Source organism: Glycine soja, chromosome 18, assembly GCF_004193775.1.
Source record: "Glycine soja cultivar W05 chromosome 18, ASM419377v2, whole genome shotgun sequence".
In the NCBI taxonomy this organism is placed as follows: Eukaryota; Viridiplantae; Streptophyta; class Magnoliopsida; order Fabales; family Fabaceae; genus Glycine; species Glycine soja.
In genome coordinates this window covers 3,674,220-3,690,546 of record NC_041019.1, presented here as the reverse complement: position 1 = coordinate 3,690,546, position 16,327 = coordinate 3,674,220, and the positions used below count along the sequence as shown (strand labels likewise).

Genomic DNA, 16,327 nt, shown 5'->3' with positions numbered 1-16,327 from the left:
CATTAAAAACAACATGCTGGAAAACAAAAGTTACAGTAGAAGAATTTTTATCACCAATTTTTTTTATCTGTCCAACACTTATTTGTGCTTCAATTCAAGTTATTCTGCAGAGCTGTTATACATATATACAATAAGCTATTATTAACATATAATTCATGTTGATTGTTGATGTATGATAGACATAAAAATTGCTTGAATCACTTTTTTGCTTGATGGATTGTTTCCAAACTCATGATCTATAAATGTTTTTCCCGTTCTTTTCGTTATTTTCTAAAACTAGCACTTCAAAATGGATCAAATCAAAGAATTTTCATATTTGCTCAAGAATAAGGAAGAACAATCAGAATACTAAAGTGCAGAATTAACTCAAATTAGAATGAAAACCTAAGGGGAAACATCAGATGGAGATAGTAAATCACAAATCCAGCAATAAATACAAACAAAAACAACACATTAACATAGGTCTAGTCACGCAAAAAGTAGAAAAAATAAAATCCACCACTTCCGCAATACCAAGCCTCTTCGCCAACCATTGGAACCCCTTGGAGATCCTGAAATATATCATTCACCAGAGATCTGTTCTCAAAATTGGAGGCAAAGCACAGCCACAATGGAGTTGTCACAACCATTCTCACCGATCAGCCACAATGGAGTTGTCACAACCATTCTCACCGATCGCCACCACGATCTCGAGTGCAAGAGAAATGTCTCAATCGTTAGGATCACAATGATGAGTTCGTGGGCGGAGTGGACATGCGTTCGAAGTTCGGGGTAAGGGAGGTTGGGGTGCAACATGCAAAAGGAACTGTATTACGGAGTGAGAAATTGATTTCAGTAAAATAACAAACGGACACTGTTTGATGTAATGCCTTCACTGCTTGGATCTAACTTTTTTTCCCCTTTGGCTATAGCTTAGTGGTGGAATAGAATCTCTATTCTATCTTTAGTGGAATGATTAAAAAAAAATAGGAATGTCAAATCGGAATTCTGCCTTCTAGCTTTATAACAAAATATAAATATATCAGAATATGATGTGATTAAATTATGTGACGTGTGGTTGTACAAGTACCGCATGTACATTAGTTGTTCCCACAAATGCAGCAAACATACCTTGTTTCAAAATTACATCATTTACACACAAATGTAATTTCATATCAGCTATAAGTTGCACTACACCAGGTAACTAGACGGCTACAGAAGAAAAGCCACTGTTTTGTATTAACATCAAACTTAAAACACAAACACACAATAATCTGGCTTATTTATCTAAACATCTCTCTATTCAGATATGAAACAAAGGATAGGGATTGAAACCAAATTATGAAGGATCTAAGAACAAGGCTTCATACCAGCCAACAGAAGCTCGCGTCATTCCAAAACATGGACATGTAGCTTAGGGTTTGTACACAAGTTTCCATTTGTGATCATCCCCTACTTTGAATTCGTGTGTATTAGGTAGCGGGCATGCCGTGCAGTAGTGTAAGATGAAATTGCAGAGCTGGTCACGTCCAAGGAGTGTTTAGCAAATCCAAAGCTTTTTCTAGTTACCAGCCACACAGTGTAAATGAATCCAATCCAGCCTGGTTCATATTGATTTCCATGTCCAGTAGTGTCGTGTTAACCCACAGAAAAATAATAAAATAAATAAATAAAAAGAAACATTACGAAAATCCATCAAAGAAACATGAACGTAATCTTATATTTTAGAATGAAGAGGGTAAAATCAGCTGCAATTAAGTAATTGATGCCACAGAGCCTCTCTGGTGGCTTTCATCTTCATATAAATTAGTCTATATTTTATTGAAATTCTAAGGAAGGAATCCACCACACCAGGCAATGTTGGTCTATGGCAACTGTTTGACTGGTAAGCTTAAGCTGCCAAATGAAGCAAAATTCTGATAGTGGACATATAACCCATTAGGCCATTACCTTTACATCACCCATGCTCATTAGGAGTTCAGTTGGTCTTTTCTCAAAGATAAGCCCAATACCAGTGCAATCATATGCAAAGTTGTAAACATCCATTTGATCAATGTATATACTAATATACATGCAGAAACTAGGATGGGAACATGCAAAATCTAACTGCTAGTATACACAAGTATCGTAATTGCAACAGAAGGATGCAGTTTATATCATTTCAAATCTTATTTAAAGGCACATCTTGTGGAAGAGATATATGTCTATAGCTGTCCTCAAACTATTGAATTTCACACAACTGATAAAAGTTTTGATAACAATGTAATAGCAAACAAAATTAAACCTAAAGCACAACGCGTGGAAAAGGAAAGAGAAAAGGATGAGGTGACCAAACAACTTGTTACCTGTGATCATCAGAATAGCCACAATTGCCCAAAATGTGGTAACTGAAATAGCAAATATGGCAATTGACAATGCTCCAATGTATATAGCTGTAACAAAAGCAAAGAAAAGAGCCAGGAATCCTCCTGCAGCTGCCAAAGACATCAGTAACGATATGACAATGGCATTTACGGTCGCAGCTAGAAAGAAAAGCATAAACACAAGCAGCCCTGTCAAAGCAACAAAAGTGACCGTCCCAACCTGCAGCAATAAGGAAAAACAACAAAATCATAAACATTCACAACAAAAGATAAATTTATCTTATCATAAAATCTTCCTTCATATGAATATAACACAGTTTCTTATTTAATTTTAATTTATTTATTTTAGAAACATATAGAACATGGTTCATCATTATTATAACAATTCTGATTACAAAAGGACATGATTAAACGACACAAAAACTGATAAGTGACAACCATGTGTCTCCTTGTGATTTTCCCCATGTTCAATATCACGAAAAGAAACAACTCTGCATGCTTTGAATTCTAATGATGATAATCTGCATGTAAACAAATCCATCAGAACCCCTCTTTAAGCATCCTTTTTCATTAGCTTATTTTTGCATCTACAATGCAATGCCATAACTTTTTGAAACTAGTACTCCTTAATCCAAGACAATGCATCTTTATTAACTTTCTAGTTTCATTATTTTCATCAATTAACATCTATAAAGATGTTTCCTTATTTGCATTTTGTTGACTAGTATTTTCAATGTTTAACGAAAGGAAATGATTTATTTCATAAAATTTCAAAAACAGAACAGAACAAACAACCGATTACTTTTTTTATAATTTTTATGTTTACAAACTAATCACAAACCATGCTAAATATAATTTTTTAAAGTAATTATTATGCTTGTTTAGGTTCACATTGAATCATCTGAACTCACATTACAAAAGGTTACACACTGAGAAATTGATTCTGGTCCAGAATTAATTTTGAGTTGGAGTAACTTCAGGCAGATTGTGTGAGATCAACATTTTTCTACTAACTTGCTTTTAAAATAAAAAGCATGCAAATGTACATTCACTTCACTTTAAAATTAATTTTAACTAGAATTAATTTTGCAAAACACTCACCCAAACACAAAAAATCTAACAATTCCTTTGTGATTGGATCACAGTATAAAATAAACATCCTAATTGAATTCTTAACATTTTTTAATTTAAAAAAAAAAAAACACTTCAAGTTGATAATCAGTTACTCACACACAGGTCCATCTATATGATTGAAATATTTAACCAAGAGAAACGCATGGAGAAGCTAAAAAGCACAGTCTATAAATGCTTTTGAAGAACGAAAAGATTCATAAACAGCGAGGAATCTCGATCCAATCAACAAAATCGAAGAAATATAACTGGATTGAATAATTAATTTTATTCTTACGGAGATGACGAAGAGCGCGCGGAAGGGAGTGCCGCGGCGAGTCCAGATGAGAACGTCGCGGGCGGAGTTTCTGGAAGCTTCGGGGAGGAGAGTAGCGTTGTCGGCGACGGAGACCTTGATCCGGCGAAGTAGGAATCCGGCATCGGCGGGTTCCGGGAAGAGAATGGCGGAGGCGATGCGGTTAAGGACCTCCGGCAAGGTCTCTTTCGCTCTTTGCTTTTTCTGCTTCAACTTCATTTCTTCTTCTTCTTCATCATCATTGACGTAGACGCCATTGCCGTTGGAATTCTCTGCCATTTTGAGTTACAGGCAGCGGAGAAAGAGCGTGATTAGATTCTCTATCTTTTTAAGAAGAAAAGTTGCATCAAGGTGGATCCCATGTGTGAGCGTGACTACATATTTTTGGTGCGAAGATTGCATCAAGGAATTATATCATTTTATTGATAATCAAAGTTTTAATACATGAAAGAATAAAATCAAATTGATTAAGAATTAATTTACTGACAGGTTTATTAATTTGAAAATATAAATCTTCTTAGAATTAGAGAGAATTAGTTAAATTGTTCTAAAACTAATTCAAAACTGGTATAAAAAAAACTAATTGAACTGACATTTTAAAAAAAAATATTGGGCTGATGAGTAATAATTGGGGATTGCTATTGGTCCCTACAATTTTCTGCTGACCCCTACCACCATTCAAAATTTTCAAAAACACCCTATTCCCTACAATGCCCAACGGAATCCATTGCACACTTTTTCACACCCCAGGGCAACAAAATTACAATTCCATTGTGTGGAAATGTGTACAACGGAAACACCATTCATTTATGCAAGTGGGATCAATAAGGCATGCACACTATACAATGGAATCATACTTCCGTTATACTTTTTTTTTGTTTTTTAATAGAGATGAAAATAACTTGTGTATTAAATCAAATTTCATATAAATGTTTACTACATATGAAGATTTGCATCCATAAAATTAATTGGATACACATTCAATGTTTAAAATTATTTCAATCCATAAAAATGTCTACTACAAATTAAGACCCTCTAGCTTAATAAAATTATATTGAGTTGAAAGCTTGCATGCATTTTATGTAAGGCTTTTGCTACAGGCTTTGGATGTGCAATATCTTCTATATTGCGGCACAAAAGGAGGCAAGGGACAATTATCCTTTAAAAGAAGCTATATTATCATATGTCACAACCATGGTTTAGGACGACGAAAAATAGGTTTAAGAATAGATGAGTCGCCACCATAGTTTATTAAGAGAAAATTTACAAAAAAAACCTTTTGAAAAGAAAATGATCTTTGGAACAAGTTTTGAATTCGAGAGTCAATTATCCGCAGGAAATATCTTAGCACCCTACAACGTCCATCATGAAAACGATTACCTCTAATTAAGCAAACTATTTTTAATTTTTAAAATATTTATTTCACCCTAAAATGAAAATCAATGGCAAAAAAATATTTTATTTATTTACTTTTGGATAAAAAAGAGAATTAACATCTTGTTATTTATATTTAATAAATTTAGGATTTTTGAACTCTTACAGATACATTCTAAAATATAAAATTGACAGAGGTGTACACCAAATCCAATTCTTTAATGCAATTTTGTTAAAATAAATTGTAAATACTTAATTATGAAATATTAATTTTTATTTAATTAAGTTATAATTGTTAACTTTTTTCACATCATCAATATTACCTATCTACATTATCATTTCAATTCCAATGCCTTAATTTCATTTTGAATAAATTTCAAAACCTTTTAACTTAAAAGCGACGTCCAGATGCACCAAAATGCTAAGTGACCAAATCAGGACACTACTATTGATTGAGAAAAAAAGCATTAAAACAAAATGAACCAACACTTAGCAAAAAGAGAATAAGAGGGGGGGACCTAACTAATGCAGCAAACATAGACTAGACCCATGCAAAAACTTAATCATTCATACAGAGGGTAAAAAGGATGAGTAATAAAGAGGACAAAACTAACTGAGAATTTAGCTAGGAAAAAAAAGAATGAAGCATGAAGAATAAAGAATAAAGAAAAGGAAATTGAAAACAAGTGAATGGAGGGGCGCGGTGCAACAGTGCATGTTTCAACACTCATTTCTTCTAGCCTTCCACAATGTAATTGCTACGAAACGACCAATCTTATGGAATAGAACATGTTGAAGTCATTTTCCTTAACTCAGTCATTGGACACTACAAGCACCGAAAACGGAAAGCAATGGGCCAAAAGCATTTTCATCAATCTCTGCGTATGTATGTCTTTTGGTTTGAAGTAAGAGCACCAGGACCTAAAATCACACTGAGAGCTAAAGCAGTGAATAGAACACCAAGACTAAAACCAAAGAGCCACTCATCTTAGGCCCCTCATGAATACATATACATCCAGCGTGATATTGCTGAACCCCAAACGTTGAGAAAACTTTGAATAACTGACAGAAATCAAGGGACAACAATGAAGGGCCAAAATTCAGCTAAGTCAATTAATCTATGCATTTTATCGAACAAGTAGTTGGCAAGAACTAAGAAATCGCATAGCATCAAACAAGTGATATTATCAAAGTCAGTAACAACTCCAAGTTCAAAACAAGAAGGAGAACTCAGGGAACATCAAAAGAATATCCAATAGAGAACATATTTATACAAAAATTGCACAAAGAAATGAATTACCAATTGGAAGGTTTCCTTCTATTAATAATTCAATGCCCAAATACAAGCTGGATCCTTTTTGAGTCAAGAAAATTAGAACAATTATTACCTCCTCACAATTTTTTTTTCCTTTATACAAAATTCTCCCCTAAACCTTCATCCTCCTCACTAAAGTACCCCCTCCCCCTCTTTGTGTCTTTCTCCTCTTATATCAGAGTGAGAGTCATTGTTGACTTTACCACCAAAAGGGTCTTGCGTGTTGCAACTATTCTTCAATCATGAGTCTTTCATTTTTTTTCTTTCTTGAGCCCTGTTTTGCTTGTTCCGGCCTCTGCTTCTTCTATTTCAAGTCTGTCGTCACATACATCTTGAAAAGAAACCCCCGAGCTTGGTGTGCGTGGCAGAGATTGCGTGCGGAAGTGTGTTTCGGGAGGATCAAATGATGATGGCTAAGAGATGCTGCGTATTTAGAGTTTGTCAAGGTTGAACATTGGACAAAGAAGGGTTGTGGGGTGGTAGCTGTGCAGAGGCTATGGTATTCTCGAATACAAGAGTGAGTTGGGTTCAAAGTGGGTTTGGATTGTGGAAGCTGGGTCAAGGGTATTTGACTTTAATTAATTTCAATGGATTAATGGGTCAATAGCTCTTTGATTTAATTGGTCTTTCCAGCAACTAAACTTAGAAAGGTGTAAAAGTTTCTCTCGTTTTTTATTTTCATTTTTTTTCTTCCTTTTTTATCATAATTTTTTTCATTTCTTTCCTTCATTTTTTTCTCAATAATATAAATAATTCGGATAAAATTGGGTGTTAAATCATACAAAAGACAGACTTAGTAAATAAATGAATATTAGTTTACAAAAGTAAATGATATCTTTAATGAATAATATATTTCTATTTACAAATTCAATTGCAATGAGATGGGACGCAAATGGTGCGGGACTTCTAAGTGGAAAGAAGACACAATTTTGCAGCCTAGATAAGTAGACCAATACAACATTATATTGACTAGTAACGACATGCCTCATGTTGGGAATGGTCATCCACTTCACAGTGAGTACTGGGCCACGTTCAACATACAAAGAGGTTATTAATTCAACATAAAGAATGTGTCATGTTTGAAGTTTCTGAATAAAATCTTGGCAAATGAGAGACCAAGACTCATCACCTTAGCCTAGCAAGACTGCAATTGCCTTGTAACCACAATTTTCATCTGGTGTGACATTAACAACATTCAAAATGTATTGTTGCAACTCATAGGAAAATTCATCCATATAATGATCCATTTTTGTCTTCTTGTTGTCATGGCCAACCTTGCATGTCACACCTAGAGTTCTCGAACTACCAACTATCATGTTCATTTCATCAACACGCTTCGAAATTGAAGGTTCATGGGTTAGCGTTAAGTCCCCCAAGAGTTACCCATGTCTTCTTAACTATAAATGGATAACATCTTCCAATGTACATGAATGGACTTCATGAGAATGGAGTCATATATACTAATAAATTTAGCAAGCTCATAAGCACATGGTAGACCATGAGTAACTCTAAATGTGCAGCAACAAGTAGCACTTTATAAATGTACACCGGTTCGCAAAGCTTTTCAAGCATTCATTATACGAATCTCCATTGGGAGATTACAATAATAGTTCCTAAGTATCCATTATAATTTACCACTTTTCAGCCTTATCCATATGGATTTTGCATTGACATTCTTTGTAATATGGAATGGACGTAACAAGAAAACACAATCTCCAATGCATTCATGAAAATAAGATCCCTATCATTGACAATAGCTTTAGGCAATAAATCAACTTTCACAAACAATCCTTTCACCTTTTTTAAAGCTTATTCAAAATTATTTATTTTCTCATAACTTAAATAAACAAAGGCAACAACGAAAGTCATGTTTGTTGAAGTGATACCAACAATTTCCAACAACGAAAGATGATATAAGCTTGTCTTATAAATTGTATCACAAATCAACACTATTGGAAATGAATTTAGGAGTTTTATGAAATCTAGAAGTGCCCACAATATATCTTTGATGACATTTTCATTGTCCACTCATCTAAACCAGTAAACATATTCATCGCGTTATATCAGCTTCATGGGATGTTGTATTTTTGTTTTTGGACCCCTTTTGTTCACGAGATATTTCTGATGTTCATTGTATATGGTTTTGATGATGTTGACATTTGTCTGATCTTTGATTATCAATAAAATTTGACTAAGCTTCACCATGTTTTTGATCAATTGGTTAATCACAGTTTTTTCTTTACTGCTTCAACGACCAGTATAAGAATGACCAAGTATTGTTGATATCACTTTATGGTTATGAAAATCACATTCAACATTAAGTTTTCTCTCTATGGTTCTCACAAGCCTCTCTTTTAATTTAAAAGGAAACCCACATTTTTTTTGTTCCAATGGACTTGTGCACTAACTTATCTTTGTAGTGTTTGTACTTCTTTCCCCTTTTCGCAATTCAATATAACATTTTTTACTTCTAAGTTTTGAATCATAACTACAAACCATGCTCATTTCCCACACGTCGAGCCCAATTCAAAAAATTTGTGCTCTTGAAAAAACCTAAAAGAATAAAAAAATTATTCAGTAACAAAACACAAGGCTGCACAAAGCACATAAATATAAAAGTCATGTAATATACCTCATCAGTCATGAAATAACTAGAAAAGTTGGGATTGTTGGATTGCGGTTGCATATCAATGTCATCATCACCCATGTTTTTAGCATTATCTTTCCTCAAACCTGTGTCGTTAGGCTCGGCTCCATGTAAAAGATGAGGTTGATAAAAGAAACTTTGGCTTCCATCATCCATATTTTCACGTCTAGGTGACATTATAACCTCATTGGACATAAAAGTATTCCAATCCATTGACTTACAAAATCAATACAAAAATTTGGTTATTTCATTCAAAAAATTATTTGTTGCATAATTTGCAGTCCAAAGAAATCATAATTCCGTTTTTTAACAAATTTTGTAAATATGATCCTGATGTGTGGTGTTACCAAAACCTAAAAAAAAAATGGAGTCATAATTCCATTATATTTACAAACGCAGAAAAAAAAATACCTTTCACAAGGAAAAGTTGCATTAGACAAGGAATGAAGAGAGGGAAAAAGAGAAAATGAAGAAATGAATGAACAAAGAAAAAGTGGAAAGGATAAAAGGAAGAAGAAAAGAGTGATAAAATGGAAAATAATGGTGTTAATTATTGCAAAATGGTACTTACAATGGATTAATAGGAGTTAAAGAGCAATTTTGGTGAAACCAATAGCAACACCTTGAAAATAGGGTTTGAAGCCCATGGGTTCTAGAAGACTACATGGTCACACCGTCATAGAATTTGTTTTGAACTTGGTTTTGTTTCGGTGTTTCGGCATCCCATATACCAATACTAATAAGACGCGTTCTACCATGCGTAAGTGAATTAGGTCTAGGGGTGGGTAAGCGGGCCGGTCCGTCCCGCCTAAGGCCCGTCCGCATAAGTCTGCATTGGCAGCGGACCGGGCCAGTCCGCCCCGCTTCTTACACGGACCAAATAAATTGGTCCGTCCCCGCCCCGCGAACCCCGCGGGTCAAACGGGCCGGTCTACGGGCCTAGTTTTAAAAGAATTTTAATTTTAATAAAAATACAATATAATCAAATTAAGTTCAATACAGATGTAAACAAAATCTCAATAATTAGTCAATTACATCAATAAAATAAATAATGTCTTAACAAAAAAAAATCCAAACAATAAATCTAAAATATGAAATTTAAACATCTCCAACAACAAATGATTCCATACTTGAAGTAGCTTGAGCCTTCTCCATGTGAGTTGCGTTTTGTTTTCCTTTTAAGGAAAAAAGTCGTATGACTTGCGCGTGCGTGACTACATGGTGGAGAAAAAATCATGAGGAAAAAAAAATATTTTTAGTTTGCTATAATGATAACGGCTAAATAGGATGTGAGTTATTTTTTATAATAAAAATATATTGAAATATCTTTAAAAATATTTATTTAACAATTATTTTTAGCTTAAATGATAAGAATTGATATTTTTATTATTTATGGCAAAATGAAGATTTTTAGCATGTTATCACTTATCTTTTTTATGTTTATCATCTTTTAATTTAAATCTTTTACTTTTATCTTTAAATCTTTATTTTATCTAATATATTTATTTATATGTTATTTTAAAAGAAAAATTTAAAGTGAAAAAGAGAAAATCAAACCTAATATGATTAGTTCAGGGTCACACAAATCAAATCTAATTTGGGCTGCGAGCAATCCGCGGACCCCGCGGGTCAAACCTGCAAAGTCCGCGGGTTAAGCGGGACGGACATAAAAATATGACATAATCATAGATCATTTAAAAAAATTGGTACATAACCCGCGCGGACCGCGGACTTCACTGGCCAGTCTATAGACTTGAGTCTGTTTACCCATCCCTAATTAGGTTCTTTAGCACCGTTAGATATAGTTTTTTTAAAAGTTAGCCGTTAAGATTTGTTCCTTGTTTTTTTCTCTTTCTCAGAAAAAACTTTCGAGAAATGAAGATAACAGCAAACATCAACGACAATCAAATCGAAATTGTGCGGCACATTCGAAAAATAATATAAACCATTGATTAGGTCCTATATGTGATCTAACGGTTAATAAGGACGTGCAGGACCTAATAAGCTAACCCACGCTACTAATAAATATAAATAGGTTTGTTGTTCTACGCCGCTGCCTTCACCTTGATCTATCTTCTCAGCACAGTAAGTCTTTCATTTCATTGTTTTTCATGATTCAATGAATCTTGTTAGAAACCCTTTTCTTCTGCTTTCTTTTGCTTCCATGTTCTTATTTTCTCCATGCCAATTTCTACCCAGATTCCATCTTTTCTAACGACTCTATGCTTGTGGGTGTATTGTATTTTTCTTCCAAGCTTCTGAATTTTTCACTTGTCAATTCCGTACTCGTTTTGGTGAATGCTCTTTATTTTTTTTATTTTATTTACTATTATTTTTTCATGCAATATGTTCGAAATTTGTGCCTTTGTTTTCTCTAACAATTAAAATATTTCACAAGTTTTGATTAATCAGCGGGAGCTTTGGTCTGTTTTGTTTTGTTTATTTTTAATTCTCCAATTGAAAGCTTTCCTTTAATCCTTTTTTCGTGTGCTCATGCTCTTTTTCTTTTAAAAAATTGGAACAGGGAAATAGTATCTTCGTTTGTTCAATATGTTTGGTTCATCAGGCATGGCACAGGAATCTGGTATGTTCATGGTTAGCCAGACAATTGGCAGTGTTTTGTGCTGCAAATGTGGAATTCCAATGCAACCCAATGCTGCTAATATGTGTGTCAAGTGTCTGCGATCGGAAGTTGATATTACAGAAGGACTGCTGAAGCGTCTTGTGCTGGTGCATTGCCCTGAGTGTGAGAGTTACTTGCAGCCACCAAGAAGTTGGGTCAAGCTGCAGCTGGAATCAAAGGAGTTGCTGACATTTTGCTTGAAGAAATTGCAGAAGAATTTGAATTCGAATAAAGTGAGGTTGGTGCATGCCGAGTTTATTTGGACTGAGCCCCATTCCAGGAGGGTAAAAGTCAAGGTCAAGGTTCAGAAGGAGGTTCTGAATGGAGCAATACTTGAACAGTCTTATCCTGTAGAGTATGTTCAACAAGAGCATATGTGTGAATCCTGTTCTAGGGTCCAGGCTAATCCTGACCAGTGGGTTGCTTCTGTGCAACTAAGGCAACACGTTTCTCACAGGCGCACTTTCTTTTATTTGGAGCAGCTGATTCTGAAGCATGGTGCTGCTGCCACTGCTATAAGAATCAAGCAGATGGAACAAGGTATTGACTTCTTTTTCTCTAATCGAAGTCATGGAGTCAAATTTGTGGAGTTTATAGGGAAAGTTGCTCCAGTAAGGAGCCGTCACGATAAGCAGCTTGTTTCTCATGATCCAAAGAGTAATAACTACAACTACAAATATACATTTTCTGTTGAAATCAGCCCTATTTGCCGTGAGGATTTAATCTGTCTGCCTCCTAGAGTTGCTGCTGGTTTGGGAAATATTGGTCCACTTGTGATTTGCACTAAGGTTACTAGCAGCATTGCTTTGCTTGATCCATTTACCTTGAGGCACTGTTTCATAGATGCTGATCAGTACTGGAGAGCATCCTTCAAGTCGTTACTTACTAGCAGACAATTGGTGGAATATATAGTGCTGGATGTGGAGACTGTTTCATCTGAGGTTACTATCGGTGGCACGAAATATCGTTTAGCAGATGCTCAAGTGGCTCGTGTTTCAGATTTTGGAAAGAACGACACCATATTTAACATCAAGACTCATCTGGGCCATCTTTTAAATCCTGGTGATTATGCTCTTGGTTATGATCTGTATGGGGCTAATAGTAATGACATGGAATTTGACAAGTACAAAGGACACATTCCTGAAGCAATATTAATAAAGAAGAGTTATGAAGAGAAGCACCAAAAGAAGCGTGGGAAGCCTCGTTCATGGAAGCTTAAATCACTTGAGATGGAGGTTGATGATAAGGGAAGAGTTGATCAAGATAAAATGGTCTCAGAATATGAACAATTCATTCAAGATCTGGAAGAAAACCCTGAAATGAGGTTCAACATATCTTTGTACCGAAATAAAGAGTACAAGCCTTCTGATGGTGATGAATCTTCTGTTCCATTGGAGGAGTTGCTGGCTGATCTTGATCTGAGTGAGCACGAAGATGAAGAGGATAACATGACGGAATGAACAAAAGCTTCTTCTATCTTGATTATTATTTTAAGGAATTTTGGTTTTTTGTTCATGTCAAAGGCTCCCCCCTCCCATTTATGTTGTGTTATTTTGCAATCTCTGATGGTTTGTTTATTGAAAGACTGATAAGATAGTAATTTTGCAGGCAGTAGTAACAATACTTATAAATAACTTTGGTGTTAGCATTCTTTTATCAGCTTGCCTTAAATATGTCTGGCTCCTTTTCTATTAAGTTTTCCCGGATTTTTAAGGAAGGGTGAATTTCTCTTGAGATTAATGCATTTATTCGTCCCTTTTATCATTGTTCTTTTAAATTATTTTTTGGCAAAGTATTGAGAGCTTTCAAAAGGGGTTTAGCAGAAATATATACATGGAGCATCTTCACCTCCGTTAAACTGAAATACATATTAAAAAAATAGAGAGAAAGTTTATCATTTCCGCTTTTGCTAAACTTGACCCAAACCATCCACTCCATCTAATTCATATTTTAAACTGTTAAATTATGATATAACATTATTGGGGGGGGAATGTAGATTTTATTTAATGTTGAATTTGATTATTTCGGGGATGGTATAACATTCAAAGACCCTTTGAACACATTTACTGGTATTGAGAAGTACAAATTGATCTTCTGGGCATTGAGGTTTCATGGTAAAATTTTGTTCCGTGAGATTGCTCTGGATGTGTATAGGATATGCCAGCCTTCGGAGAATGTGATATTGATCAGGTTGAATCTGAGGGGTGTGCCTTGGGTTCCATGGGAGGCTAAAGGGGAATTTCAGGGTACTTCACGGTACAAATTGGACCGAAATGAGAAAATTTATGAACACAAACTTGATAATTTAGCATTCAATTTTCCTCAGACCCTCAAACCAGTTTCAGTTTTGGATTTGGTTACTGCTTGCCCTGCAAGTCCAAATCTAACATTTTCATGGGGTCCATTGGATTCCAACTCTTCTTAATGGATAGAGTTTAATCAGGCAGTTAAGGACACTGTGGATCAAGAAGAGAGGTTGCTACCAAAAGGTTGTATGGCTACATGTTCATAGTGACCACTAAGTAAATTTTCCATAGATGATATATACTATAGACTGTAATAGATTGGTTAGATATGATGAAATATGGTCAATAGCATAAAATGGTTTTTCTCAAAGTACGAGTGTATATAGATAGGCAGGGATGCAGAAGAGTACAAGTTTCCCATTCTGATGTTGGAGGAAATGAAGGTATTTATGTCTGGTGAGTTTACACAGATAAGATACATCTATATGCTATAATCAAAATTTTATAATTCAGAATTATTTTGATTCTCTTGCAGAATGGAATCTTGTCATCCTTTTTTTTTTTCTCATAATTATTTAATTATATGGACTGCACCTGTTTAAACAGATCAATTTGTATACTCTCTTTCAGTCTTCATGTATCATAGTTCCAGAGTAGTTAATTCTGAGTCTTAGGTTTCAATTTATGTATGAAAACCTTTTTATAACTTTGATTTCCTTGACCATAAGTTTAACCTTAAAGAAAAGTTTATCTATAACTAACTGGTAAGTAAGAATATGAACCTACTTGAATAAGGTTCTTCATAAGCACTTCTAGCAGAAGAAGAAAATAAGAAGAAAAAAAAATTTCAATGTTTTTTTAAACGTTTCTATTCAATTTTCACTAAGATGAATTGATTTCTTTGGTGGTTTAATTTCCTTGAAATGTTGATATTTGTGTTTTGTTGGTAGATATAATTATTTTGATGATTGTATTGTGATTATATTTATTGATATGTGCTTATATAGTTGTTTTCTAAATTTTGACGATTCAAGATTATTTTAGCTTTGATTTTGTTTATGTAATTTTGGGCTATGTTAGGAAGAGAAAATTTTGGACATTTAAACAAGTTGAAAATAATAAAGCAAGAAGAAAAAGTTTCGGTGGAAGCAATAGAAAGGAGGGAGTAATTTTGTTAATTTTTTTCAATAATGAAAGGGTACATATTTTTATATTTTATCCTTTAAACAATATAAAATATTAGTACTAAATCTATTTTGACAAAGTTATTTTTTTACGAATCTATTTTATTTGATAAAGTTGATAAATGAAGGAAAGGAGACAAGCATTCGTCAAAGTTTTGGCATCCTATTTTGACTATTACCTTCTCCATTACTATGTTCTCATAAGTAGGAATACCCCTGTTAGTTGGCTTTTGTAGCATATTCTATTTGTTCTTCGCAGCTTTGGGTTGTGGGGCTTACTTCCTAGCCTCAGTGGGAGCACCTATACCTAATAAGATTAAGCAAATACTTAAAAAGGTAGTTATTTTATTTCTATCTTTCCATAGATAACCTAGATCTCTCAGTTCCTTAAGCTTGATCCCCATGCCTACTAGTGAACTTCCATGAATGTAGCAAAGCTCGCATGGTCGAGAACTAAAACCCTTAATTCCAAAATAATTACTTGTCGTAAGTTATTTTACATAGATTAAAAAAATTAATAAATAGATAAAAGAGAATAGTAATTTTACAAAATTAATCTTATACCATCATTAATCATTTACAAATTTTATTATCCACCAAGGATGAAAATCAAAGACAGAAATCACGATAATGAAGATGACGACCGAAAGTTATTTGGTAAGTTATAAATAGTTAAAAATTATTGTTTATAAATAATAGTTTGTATATTTGTAATAAAGGTTGAAACATTTAACATTCTTATATCCTCTCAAATCCCCTCAACTTTTCATGGATTGATGAGTTAGAACAATATTTTCAACCAACATTACAATTTCAGTATTTATTTTTCTCTAAATCCTTTTACTTTTTTTTAATATTCATTTCTTCTCGAAATCTTACTTTTTTCAATTTTCATTTTTTCTAAAAAATTTTACCATTCCAATCCCTAATTCTTATTATCATTGAAATTACTATCAAAATTATTATCAAAATTTCTATTAGAACAATTATCAAAATATTATTAGGATTATCATTGCAGTCAATATTATCGAAACTCATCACTCTTTTATTTATAATTTGTTCCAATGATTGATCTTTGATATTAATAAAAATTTAACATAGAAACCCATGATAAAGGGCCTACTAAGAGGATAAAAGATCTCCAGAGAAAAAATTGTCCCTTTTTTCGAA

General features: G+C 33.9%; 2 protein-coding genes and 1 pseudogene across 3 annotated transcripts; 2 read left to right on the top strand and 1 right to left on the bottom strand.

Moving 5' to 3' along the window:
- Positions 1–1,017: 1,017 nt before the first annotated feature.
- On the bottom strand, positions 1,018–4,158 carry LOC114396821. The gene is made up of 3 exons (XM_028358998.1): positions 3,751–4,158; positions 2,325–2,562; positions 1,018–1,580 (listed from the first exon to the last, which is right to left on the bottom strand). Exons 1-3 carry the CDS (start codon positions 4,045–4,047, stop codon positions 1,432–1,434), a joined length of 684 nt encoding a protein of 227 aa, XP_028214799.1. The 5' UTR covers positions 4,048–4,158; the 3' UTR covers positions 1,018–1,431.
- Positions 4,159–11,086: 6,928 nt separating this feature from the next.
- LOC114396760 (60S ribosomal export protein NMD3-like) lies at positions 11,087–13,461 on the top strand. Of its 2 annotated transcripts, none has more exons than XM_028358904.1 (2): positions 11,087–11,189; positions 11,629–13,461. In XM_028358904.1, exon 2 carries the CDS (start codon positions 11,655–11,657, stop codon positions 13,185–13,187), a length of 1,533 nt encoding a protein of 510 aa, XP_028214705.1. In that variant the 5' UTR covers positions 11,087–11,189; positions 11,629–11,654; the 3' UTR covers positions 13,188–13,461. The 2 variants fall into 2 exon arrangements, with proteins under 2 accessions (XP_028214705.1, XP_028214707.1); XM_028358906.1 differs by lacking the exon at positions 11,087–11,189 and adding an exon at positions 11,244–11,398.
- Positions 13,242–14,239, top strand: LOC114396227 (annotated as a pseudogene).
- The last annotated feature ends 2,088 nt before the right edge of the window (positions 14,240–16,327 follow it).